Source organism: Rhododendron vialii, chromosome 2a, assembly GCF_030253575.1.
Source record: "Rhododendron vialii isolate Sample 1 chromosome 2a, ASM3025357v1".
Taxonomy (NCBI): domain Eukaryota; kingdom Viridiplantae; phylum Streptophyta; class Magnoliopsida; order Ericales; family Ericaceae; genus Rhododendron; species Rhododendron vialii.
Genome location: NC_080558.1, coordinates 2,943,235 through 2,955,489, shown reverse-complemented (window position 1 = coordinate 2,955,489; position 12,255 = coordinate 2,943,235). Strand labels below are relative to the sequence as shown.

The window sequence follows — 12,255 nt, the reverse complement described above, 5'->3', positions numbered from 1 at the left end:
TCGTTAAGGGTCGAGCTCGACAAAACTCGGCTCGGCTTGTTTGCAGCCTAGACTCTATGGGTGTACATAGTATGGGTCCGGCCCACATACTCACAAATATTGAAGTAGTTTGAGCTCTCAAGCTCGGAATCAGGCCTACATTCATTTTGGACCGGTCTGTCAATAGCCCAATGAAATAGTTGTCCAAAGCCCAATCAAGACAACCCAGAATCAGGCCTGCACTTGTACTCCCAAGCCCCACCCAATGAAAAAAAACAAATAACCAAATAACCCAAGCCTAGTCGTAGAGCCTAGATATTGGCTAATAAAAGTATTTTGTCCCCAAGTATGATTACTTTAATCAGGGATTTCATGGAAAAACCCCAACCACGTGATCACCAACGATCCTCTCCTCATGACAAACTATGTAGGGCCTACAACTAATTCAACGAAAACCTACATGGTTGTGTGATGCGAAAGAAAACTGTCATATCAGGTGACCTTGTTGCTAGGCCACTGAATAACTACTCGCCTTTGATAAAGCAAAAATTGGTTCTGAATAAAATGTGGCGAGCTTATGTACCCTCTTGATCGCTTGTCGTCGTTATCCGATGACGTTTTTGGCTTGAAGATGTAAGGGAGTTTTCGCCAGTTTTTTTTTTCTTTCTTTTTCAGTTGTTCGGCTTTTGGTTATGTTCTCCACGGAGTTTTTTGTGATCCCTTCCTCCCTTTTTCTCTGTAAGTGTGTTTTCCTCTTTACTCTGTATACTTTTTCAGCTAGATTTCAAATTTTGCAAATTTGCAATGTTATTCCTCTATTCTCAAAAAAAAAAAAAAACATGTTACCCGGATCCGGAGATGTTGCCAAGCAACCCCTACTAAGGAGCATCCAGCCAATCATCTCGGCATGAACGGCTCGGTCCATCGCTCGGTCAAAATCTGAGCCATCGATTCCTGAGATGAACGACCGAATCGACCACTCGGCACCACTACCTGGCATTATCTCTCAATCCAAGTTACCCTACTATTAACACCAGCAAAGAGAAAATGTACCTGGATTACTACTAGAAAAAGAAAGGAATAAGAAGCCCTTTTCTCTTTAATAGCTGATTGTTTTGGACATTCCACTGATAAAGTGGGACTTATCTCATGAGTTACCTCACTTTGCTTTATCATCATTAAGATAATACACGAATTCTTGATTCGCTAAATCCACACAAATCTTATTATATCCAGTGGAAGATTGCAGATCAAGACAAAATCTTGTCTTAACCCAGTCCATAACCATAACCTAATCTTAAATAATAAATTAAGTAGAGAATTTTATGTGCCCACCTCATGAACCAACCAAGGACAGAGAATCAAGGGCATTGTCTTTATCTGCCCAAAAATTATTCTTTTTCTCAAAATGGGATTCTTTCCTTCCTCCTCTTTTTGACTGCCCCTATTCCTAGTCCAAGATATAGTCCTTTTCCTTTCCTCAAAACACCAAATAACAATCTCTTTGGATCACATGGGGTTTTTGTTGCTTTCGTTCCCATACACTTCACTTTGACAGTTCAATTTTCAAAAAACCAGATCACAAGTAACACAACTATTTTTTTGGTTCGACATAAAGGTAACCGGACTAGTTCGCGCATCCCTCGACTGGTTCTCTCTCCTGTCTCACCAAATAGCAGCTCATACAAGCCCAAACTAAGAGATTTGCAAAAGATTTCTCTCTTGCGGCCTAATCCCAAAAATCTGCTAAATTTCGAACTCAAAAAATGTCGGGTTTTCAACTCATCTCTGTTGACACTTGAACCATCTTTTGGGGATGAAGTAAACTATTTGGAGAACTTTTACTTTGATAATCTCTTTTCCATAGTAGGAAGATCAAGCAAACAGCTCCATAAACAAACCCAAAACAAAGTGATTTTCGCACTCCTCTGTGTGTATCCTCGATTCTTTACTTATCTTCACGATTGATCTCGTACAAAAGGACAGTTACAAATTCATACATAAAACAAATGTAGATTCTCGGAAGAAGAGTGCGAAAATCATTCTCAAGTACGAAATACATTTGTTAATCCGAGTCCGAAGCCTTAGAATAGGAACACCAAGACAGCCCCACAAAACTACGTTAACATAATGACTAGCAAAAAGCCTTACAGTACAAGAGCCATTAATTCTATACCAATTTCCAGATTCTTGTCCAGTCTACCAATTAAACATTAGTACATAGCAGTTCAAGGAAAATTAAAAAAAAATAAAAAAAGACCACCATATGCCTGCCCCTAAAGTAAAGAAATCCACCTCCCCATTTGGATAACTTTTACTTTTTCCCTTTTCTACAAAAAGTACACCAAGAAAACAACCCCCCACAATATATTCTAAAACATAATGGTTAGTCCAAAAGCCTCATAATAGCCTTGAATTCTATACCAAATTCCCTATTTTTTTTTCCGATTTTACCACCACCCTTCCCAATTAAAACTTCTTCAAATTCTATGCTTGCTTTTCCTTTCAGCTGCAATGGAAAGAAGTCTCGAGACACCTTGAGTCCAGATATCATACTCCCTCTGGTTCCTGCACTCGAATTCGACGACGCCGCGCACCAAGGTCTTCAACCCGAAGTACCGACGGTGTTCACCGCCCTCGAGCAAGTGGCGGCCGGGCCACGCCGCGACATTTTTACAAACTCCCAGCACCACATCTGTAAATTCAAAAAAGACAAAAACTTAAAGAGTGCATCTTTTGATCACCATCTTCACTTTAGTGACACTCTCTTTCTCTAATCCCTATGCAGAATCAAACCCCCACCCCTCCATTTCAGATTTTCACACTGAGAAAGACAAAAGCAAAGGGGCTTACTCTTTTTCTTTTTTGTCATGGTCCCACCAACATGCCTGCTCTTCATCTTTAGCATCACCTGCAGTTTCATAACTAGTTTTCAGGAAAGAAAAAGACTGCAATTCAAGATAAAAAGGTGGATTCATGTGAACTACAATGCACAAATTATCATTTTTGTTCAGTTGTGCATTATTTCATCTTTTGTTTCCGAACCTTTAGCAGCAACCAGCTCACACACGATCTCAAAAGATCTAATCAGGGCACGTAGATCATGTATTTCAGACCCTCTGTGGTACTGACTTCGATCATTCAAAAAGAGAAACAATCCAGAACTTTTATTCAAATTTCCGTGCCTTATGGGAAAATGGTAGAAAGAGAGCCCCAATCGAAAACGAATATGAAAACAATTTGCTGATTTTCACTCATGTAACCTCAGGTGTAGTTTTCATTTCTAGGGAAACAAAATGGCTTTAGATTGAGTTTACCTGACCCATTCTGTTGATATAAACAGACACAATTTTCCAATGAAGATCGCCTGCATCAAGGAAAGAAACAATATTATTCTTCCATTCTTGTGTTCACGACGATGTTAACATCCTGGCTACAACCAGACTAACAATATGAAAGTACCTTGGCGAGTTCGCTTCAGGAGCTCACAACCACGGGCCAGGAGCTCTCGACTGCAAATGCCAAGGAAATTTTCTTCTGGAACAAGCTCACCGCTGAAACTGCTATTGGAACTTGTTTTACTACCAGTTACATTACCATTGCCGTTACCACTACCACCCCCATGACCACCACCATTAATGGCCAATCCAGCCAGTCCTTTCTCCACCGGAATCACTGCTGCTATATTCCACACTTCCTTCAGTGCCCTTGCCTTCAGTGTGGCTGCCCCACGCAGAGCTACATCCAGAGAACACAAACCACGATTCCATCAGACTATGCTCTTTGCAGTAACATGAACCAAATAAAATAAAATAAAAACCCTGTAGGCCATGTTTGGTTGGCTTGCCTATTTACTTATTGCTTATTTGAACAAATAAATAAGTAATAAGCTTAGTCTGGAGGAGGGCTGAATTGCATATTCAAGAAAACCAACATTTTCTCATCTAAATAAACAAATTGAATGGTGTTGATGGTTTTTATGGTTTAGTGGAATACCATTTGGTCCATGTTGATGGTTCTTATGGTTTGCTTCAAAAAAAGTAAACCATAAGAACCAAACGGCCCTGCAGAGTATGAAGACACTATCAGCCCAATGTGGGGTTCACTTTTTCAGAATAAATTTTGGTCTTTTATTTGCCCTTTAAATAAGTCTCAGGGACAATATTTTCCAAATCCATTTACTCCATAAGAAAAGAATGAGAAGCACATTCCATCAAAGTACTAAAATCTTGTCAGTAATTGTTATTACATGAGTATGAACATAACACATAAGGCGCAATAAACATCAAAATTGCTGTAAGAAGTTGATATATCCCAACTAGGTGTGTGTTATACATCGAGTTACATACCGGTGGCAGCAGCGGCGGTCAAAGTCATGATATCTCCGGCTGACCTAACATTGACAGCAGAACCAACAACTGAAGCAAGCATTTCACGCTCGGCCCCCATTGCCTCAGCTGCTTCTACACATTGTGCCGCCACCAATGTGGCGGCAGAAGCAACTGCCATGTCCGTTTTAGCCATATGCTCGTCTTTTCCCGACACAGAAGAGGCAGCAGTGGCAGCGGCAATTGCCGCCACAGCCGCAGCTACACCAGCAACCGAAACAGCAGCATGGAGCTGCGCGTTCTGAGCTCTTGTCTCTTCCTTCTTCTTTTCCCTCCGGTCTTTCAACCACCTCCCCACCGTCTTCCCTCCACCATTGGCAGCGGCGAAGCCACCAGTTGTAGCTGCCCAACTGTACTGTGCATTCAATTGGTAGTTCAGACGAGAAAACTGCACACACAATCAAATCCAATCCATCATTCATTGGTGCAGAGTGCAATTAAGAGTAATTAACATAGTTGACATCAAGAATGCAATTGAATAAGCAAAAGCATTGAATTTCTAGTATGTGCGGGTGCGGGCCATGAACACCCCCACCCACCATTGCGGGCTGTCTATCAGTCATAATTGGATTGATGACACTAGTAGAATTGGACCTGTGTGTGAGAAGCTCAATCATCTCAGTGGATGTTACAGTGCATGTGTACATATATGCATTCAAACAACCATTCATGAGAAACTCGTGTATGTAGCAATTAGCTCACAAAAGTATATGCAACATATACATATCTCTCGGACGGTGTGATTGTATCCCTAGATAGTAATCAGAAAAAATATATACGCATTTGCGCTGCGGGTCACTAATCAAAGACAAATTATTTCATCTTGGGTATTTTTTTGACCTGAATTCATTTCAAAGCTTTTTCAGGTTTCTTTTGGGTGAGAGTTGGATATCCTATTCGTTATATTTTCCATTTTTGTTTAGTTCACCCCATTTTTTTTAGCACAAATTTGTTTTGTTCACGCAACTGTCGATGTTCGATCATACTAGTTTTTCACATGAATAATCTACTTGACAATCTCCCCTTTAGGGAAAAAAAAAAAACTACTCCTATTTGACAAGCTCCAAAGTCAATAATTTCGATCATTGTACTTGACAATGGAGTGACTGGATGAATCTTGTCCATAAATGAGGGGAGAGTGTTATAGCATCCAGAGCACTTTTATCATATCCAAATTGGGGGATTTCTATTTCCAGTGAATTTTGTGATTGGAAGCTAGTAGAAACTGCAGGATGGGAGCTACACTCAACAGTGTTCAATATATGCATAAATGAAGCACGGAAACACGTACTTTTAGGCGTGTCCAGATCACAACCCAAATTGGTGATACAGGTTTCTGTTTAGAATAAAGCCAAGCATCAACAGAGACTACCCATCTGGGGTGCAATTAAAGTCATTGTTGGTTACAGAGAAAGCTGAGAGACGCCTCTCTCTCTCTCTCTCTCTCTCTCTCTCTCTCTCTGTGGAAAAACGAAACACCCCCCAAGGTACCACGCCAGCTGGGTTGTGGGGTACTAGTCAAATTCCGGCAAATATGTCGGGTGGCCGGCGGGCAAACATAATGTAATATTAGAGGAGCATATATATAGATATCCTAATAATTTATACTATTGTTTAGCTTGTGAAACCTGATTTGTTTTCACTATTCAAGACCCGCGGCGAGTCATATTACAGTAATCGATGATATAAATCCTATGTTACAAATACTTGTTATACGCAGCTGTTATACACCATCCTTAATTTGATACATAATAAAAACGGGTGTGAGCCGTGGACTGGACTACACAGTTGGGGAACCACGCACATATATCTATATCTTGCGTTTTCTGTTTCTTTTACTGTTTTTTCGTCGTGCGTTGTGTGCTTGTTGGTTTAGCCGATTTATCAACAACTATTCATGTACGTATGTATGGATGTATATACTGTATATGGAGAGAGAGAGAGAGAGAGAGAGAGGGGACCTTGTCGTCGATTTCGGAGGGAGAGAGAGGGGGGCTGTCAGTGAGAGAGCCACAATTACTGAGGCCACCACCGTTCAAGGGTCCACTGCTGTGAGAAAGCCTTCCAGAAGTGCGTGGTGATACCTCCTGCTGTACACCACCCCCACCAAACAATTCAACAATCTCTCTGTTAGTATTATTTTAGTTGCACACTTACAAATAAAGTCTGTAATAAAGGCAAATAGTCATCATGGAAGCCTAATTAATTGAGTTTATACATAAAAGAGATAATCAGGCTCAAAGAGAGAGAGGAAACTTGAAATTTAAGCCTGCAAAACTCAGAGTAAGAGTGCCATGTTTCTTTATTCACGGAGAGACAGAAAGGAAACTTGAAATTTAAGCCTGCAAAATTCAGAGCAAGAGTGCCATGTTTCTTTATTCTAATTCCAGTCCTAATTTCTTCTCGAGAAAATAGAAAGCCCCCTGCTAACTAGGTAAATTAATACCCCACAAACTCTTTGGTAGTTTCAAGAAGCACCTTGGTTTCCACAGGGGCCAAACCGACAGAAATTAAAGCAAAACACATAATCAAGAAAATGGAGCAGGAAAATGCAACGAAACTATTGCAAGGAATAACAAATAGTACAAGTCAGATGCCAAAAATTAGAAGCCCATTTTACAGAGAGAGAGAGAGATAAAAATAAAAATTAATCATTGGAGCACAATATGATCCGGACCAAACCAAAAAACTCCCCAAAATTAGATACCCAAAAATCCCCAAAAGTGAGCACAATTAGATAAACCAGCGGAACAAGGCGAGCATACGGTTGATCAATCTTGATTCGAAAAACTAGAGTTTCAAAAAGAATTTTCAATGAGACCAACTAAACTTAAAAAATGAGCCTTTTTCCAAGCTGAACACAAATCGATCTCGAGTAGCTTGAATTTTGTCACATATCACAAGTCGAATCAGCACAATAATAACTTTAACGAACTTTAAAAATATGTTTAAGTTTAATTTGTTCAAGAACAAACCCATCTTGAACAAACTTATAACGAGCAACCACGAGCTCCAACTCGAGTCGTGTGGTTCATTTATCGGCCCCAATTCTACTCAGAGAGGAGAGAGAAACGATTAAGTTGTGGAGAGAGAAACGATTGAGCACAACTTGATTCGGACCCAACAAACAAAAGAATCCCCAAAATTTGTCCACACATGTTTGTTTTGTCTTTCGTTGTGTTACCAAGTTGTGTACTCACCGACTGTGACATGATACGTTCCATGATGAGCTGCGAAGTCTCCGAACAAGCAAACGAAAATGGGTTCCCAGAAACCGCCGCCGCCTCCGCCTCTCCGACGAGGTCCTCCGCTATAACTTCACCGCCGCCGCCATTGCAACTTTTGACAACGCCGCCGCTGCAGGCCTTGGCCAGCGTGTGGTGGTGAGGTGGGGCCAGAGCCTTGGACACTTCTTGTGCTGATAGGCTCCAAGAGCGAGAGAGGAATTCCATGGGCTCCTTTGGGGTTTCGGGTGGTCGGTAGACGAAGTGTTGGACTGGGTCCATGTTAGACACAGAGAGAGAGAGAGAGTAGGATCTGGAGTGAGCCTGAAGTTTGGATTTATTGCGGGACTCTCGGAGTCGGTGTTTTATAAACGGAGAATGTGTGTGGGTCACTGCGCGTGGGAAAAGAGTTGCAAACAAATAGGCCAAATGCCAAGGAATAGATGATTAGGTAAAAGAAAAAAAAAAAAGCCCAAGGAGTATCCGTGCAAACCAGCCAAGCTTATTAGTGTTCAAGCTCGATACGAGCTTAAAATTTTAGTTCAAGTTTGGCTCGTTTGTAAAAGATTCGAGCTCGAGACGAGCTTAAAATTTGAGTTCGAGTTTGGCTCATTTGTAAAAAAGTCGGGTCGGGTTAATTTAGTTGATAAGCCTCTAAAAAAGAGCGAGCTTATAAAGCAACCATCTTTTGAGTATTGAGCATGACTTGGTTATTAAACAGCCTAAAAACTCGAGTTTGAATTTGGTTCAATTACTAAACAAGTCGAGCCAAATTTTAATGAGACGAGTCACGTAAAAGGTTAATTTATAAAACTTGCTACCAAGGAGTAGTTTAAAGTATGATAAAAAGAAAAAGAAAGAGTACTCCTCCTAGTATAAAGCTTACCGTACGTGGTATGAAGCCTATTTTATCATCTTTGCCACCAACACACTCAAACCAATATACACTTCCAGTGTGTGACCCACGGACACTGTGATCTTTATCACCCGGCCCACAACGTGTCACTCACTGTAAGTGTGTATTTATTTGTTTTATTTAAAAAATGACGATACCTTTCATTAAATTCCTTTCAGCATTTTGGTAGATTACTGATTTTTCAACCTACTTTTATTCTCTTGCACCTTTGATTATAGAATATTTGTTGTTTTATTTCAAAAAATGTTGATACGTTTCATCAAATTAATTTCGGCATTTTGGTAGATAAATGATTTTTGCACCCTATTTTTATCCTCTTGCACTTTTTTTCTTTTGTCTTTATATACATGATGACATGAATGGATAAAGTACCATTTATTATATGTGGAAAGTGAGTTAATAAGTAAGAGGAATGCAAGTCAAAAAAAATAAAAAATAAAAGTAAGAGGAATGAGATCCTCTTAATTTAATATTTTCTCATAATGCAGAGATATCTTCAGATGAAAATATGTTTGTAAGATCGTCCTTGTGAGACAACTCCAACAATTGTCCGAATTGTTACTAGAGAATATCTTCTTCTAGTTTGTTAGTAACACTTAAATAAAGACAAGAAAAAGAAAGTAATTGCATAGAAGCGGAGTGAAAAATAATTTCCTTTTGGACAACAGTAAAATGCTAAACATAGTCTAAAGGGTAATGATTAGGGAAAATGATGGTCGAGCACATGTTTTTGATAATTAATATCCGCCAAGATATGAATAATTTAAAAAAAAATCCGGATAATACAATTGGGTCAATTATTTTGGGAGGGAGGGAGTGATATTTGTGGAAATACATTAAATATTAATTTTGTGATATTATGTCTACATTATCCACTACTCAGAGATTTGTACACCGTAGAACATTGACAATAAAATACTCCACCAGTCACATATTACCGTCGGAATGTGATTTCCACGACCCTTTTTACAATTCACACTCTAAGCTTTTTATTTCTGTCCGTAAGAATCTACTATCTTGACCTTTGTCCAATAAAATTTTTTACACATCAAATGGCAAGATTGTAAATTCATGTGAATAAAGAAGAAAAAAGTGTATGAAAATTATTTCCCTTATTGTTTCATCTAACTCTACCAAAGATAAGGAACAATTTTAGACATAATGAACGGGTAGTGATTTTAGCCCTTCCTTTTTTATAATCACACTTCTTTTTTGTCTTCTTGTGGTATGAATTTGCAATATTGCCCTTTTAAACGTGGAAGATTATGCAAATGAGAAATTAATTTTGTAAATTTACATCACAAGAGGACAAAAAAAAAAGAGTGTGGTTATAAAAAAGAGGAGTGTAAAAATCAATTACTATTATTTAGGGCTGCAAACGAGCCAAGCCGAGCGTTGTCGAGCTCAGCTCGTTCACTAAACGAGCCAAAAATTTGAACTCGAGCTCAGCTTGAGCCTTAATAAGCCGAGCCCTTAACGAGCTGAGTTTAGTCATTTATTAAACGAGTCTCTTTAATAGAGCCAAGTTTTCCTTGACGAACCGAGCTTTTTTCGTACGAGCAGAGCTCCACTCGGCTTATTTACTAAACGAACCTAAAACTCGAGCTCGAACACGACTCATTTACTATCAAACCGAACTTTAACGAGTTGAGTTCGCGAGCTGCTTCGTTTATTTACTGCCCTACTAGTATAATTATTGTTTTCAACGGGAATCAGAGGTAAACTGATGGAAAACAGGAATAACTTCGAAGGACGAATCTCTGCGCGCACACAAAATTCTAATCTTCCGATTTTTTCTCCAGCTCACAGATATGGGCCTGTCCACGTCAGAGTAGTCCCACACGTATAGTCCGGCGAGCCCACAAACCTGCAAACTGTGTAGGCCTTAGAGGGGTTTAAGATAGAGAAGTGACACCCATTTATCCTGTTGGCCCACTGGTTTGTCTTTTCTGGTCCTTTATCAGGGGAGGTCAGGGTTCGAGTCCCGTCGCAAATGTTTATGATACAAGACTAGGGCTACGAACAGTCTTTTGGACCTTTTTGAACTAACTTACTAACTATCTTCTAACCCTTGTTGATGTGTATACCGCTTGAAAAAAAAAATTGTCATCTCAAATAGACATTTTATTTATATTCGTCTTACGCATGAGTTTTCGGTAATTATAGTGGGTTTGGTCTTATCGACGGGCTCCGGTTTAGGTTTTTAGCCCTGTATGTGAATTTTGAATAATCCAAATTTCTGAGTCTGGTTAAAAAAAAAAGTGTAGATCGATGCTTGCAAATACAGTGCTCAAATCATAGTAGATACTACCATTTTAAGTTGTATGAAAATGACCACATGGCTCAAAGGGTTGGAGGCATGGTCTCAATATCGGATCCGGGGGCTCTGCTGTGCCATGAGGCACAGTAGCGCCTACCCACACCCAAAAAACTGTGCCGTTTTGAATAAAAAAAAAATTTTAAGTTATCTATTTGCAATCCTATAGAACAGAAACATGATTATAAGAGCTTTAGAGATAAAATTTAATTATGTCTCTTTAGAATAATATGATCAGAATAAAAACATATTTACACTGGTTCAACCTGATTGAAAATTGGATCAGTTAATTTTTTAACCATATTTTTTAATATATAAACGTTCTAAAAAAATTAAGTGCTCAAATTTTTAATCCGTTTGAACAAGTACGAAGATCTTATTATTCTGAACATATTATTCTAAAAAGACATAATTAACTTTTGTCTTTAAGGTTTTAATAATCGTGTTTCTGTTCCACAAGATCCTAAATAATGAGCATATACTTAATTATGAGAGTTCTAGAGATAAAAGTTAATTATGATCCTTTAAAATAATACGTTCAGAAGAATAATAAAATCTTCGTACTTGTTCAAACGGATTAAAAATTTGAGCACTTAGGGGGTGTTCCATTTTCCCTTCTTTTGAAAAAGTTATTTTTTTCAAATTTAGAACGTTTATATATTAAAAAATATGGTTAAAAAATTAACTGATCCAATTTTCAATCAGGTTAAACCAGTGTAAAGATGTTTTTATTCTGATCATATTATTTTAAAAAGACATAATTAAATTTTATCTCTAAAGCTCTTATAATCACGTTTCTGCTCCATAGAATTGCAAATAGATAACTTAATTTTTTTTTTATTCAAAACGGCACAATTTTGGGTGTGGGTAGGTGCTACTGTGCCGGATCCCTCAATATCACATCTCTCCATATGATTTCTTCATGTGTCCATCAACATCCAATCAAATCTGGTTACTTGCAGAGATGAGTAATTCTACGTGAGATCTACTATGTAAACGGCTTAGATTATCTTCTTGAGCTCTGTTCTGCTAAGGGCTTTTAAAAAATAATTACTTATTTGTAATTTTCAAATAATAGATGTACTGAAATAATGTTTTGTGCAATATAAATCTTATTTAATAGATTTCGATGAGATATTTTTTAACGGTAAAAAAAATTGAACTGGGCCATGCAAGTTGGGAGCTGATCCATCTCTGTCCTCCCCCACTCTCCATTTCAGTCCAAAAAGCTTCAAAACAAAAGCTTTCAGAAAAAAAACATAAACAAACTTTGCTTTCCCATTTCACCTCTTTTATCTTCTTTGTGTTCTTCTTCATGAATGTGAACTCTCCCTGCTCTGAACAGAGTTGGTTCACTTTCAATGTTCCCATATTGCCCTTGGGCCCTTGGCATGTTAATTTTTTGCAAGAGTGCTACACACACGACCGTTG

General features: G+C 38.6%; 1 protein-coding gene across 2 annotated transcripts; it reads right to left on the bottom strand.

The window, feature by feature from the left end:
• Window positions 1–2,126: 2,126 nt before the first annotated feature.
• On the bottom strand, window positions 2,127–7,940 carry LOC131316354 (VAN3-binding protein-like). 2 transcript variants are annotated; one of them, XM_058345691.1, is made up of 7 exons: window positions 7,568–7,940; window positions 6,329–6,454; window positions 4,329–4,755; window positions 3,442–3,717; window positions 3,297–3,346; window positions 2,833–2,890; window positions 2,127–2,674 (listed from the first exon to the last, which is right to left on the bottom strand). In XM_058345691.1, the coding sequence occupies exons 1-7, from the start codon at window positions 7,871–7,873 to the stop codon at window positions 2,460–2,462; spliced, it is 1,458 nt and encodes a 485-aa protein (XP_058201674.1). In that variant the 5' UTR covers window positions 7,874–7,940; the 3' UTR covers window positions 2,127–2,459. The 2 variants fall into 2 exon arrangements, with proteins under 2 accessions (XP_058201674.1, XP_058201673.1); XM_058345690.1 differs by having other exon boundaries at window positions 6,329–6,457; window positions 7,568–7,939.
• Between the last annotated feature and the right edge of the window lie 4,315 nt (window positions 7,941–12,255).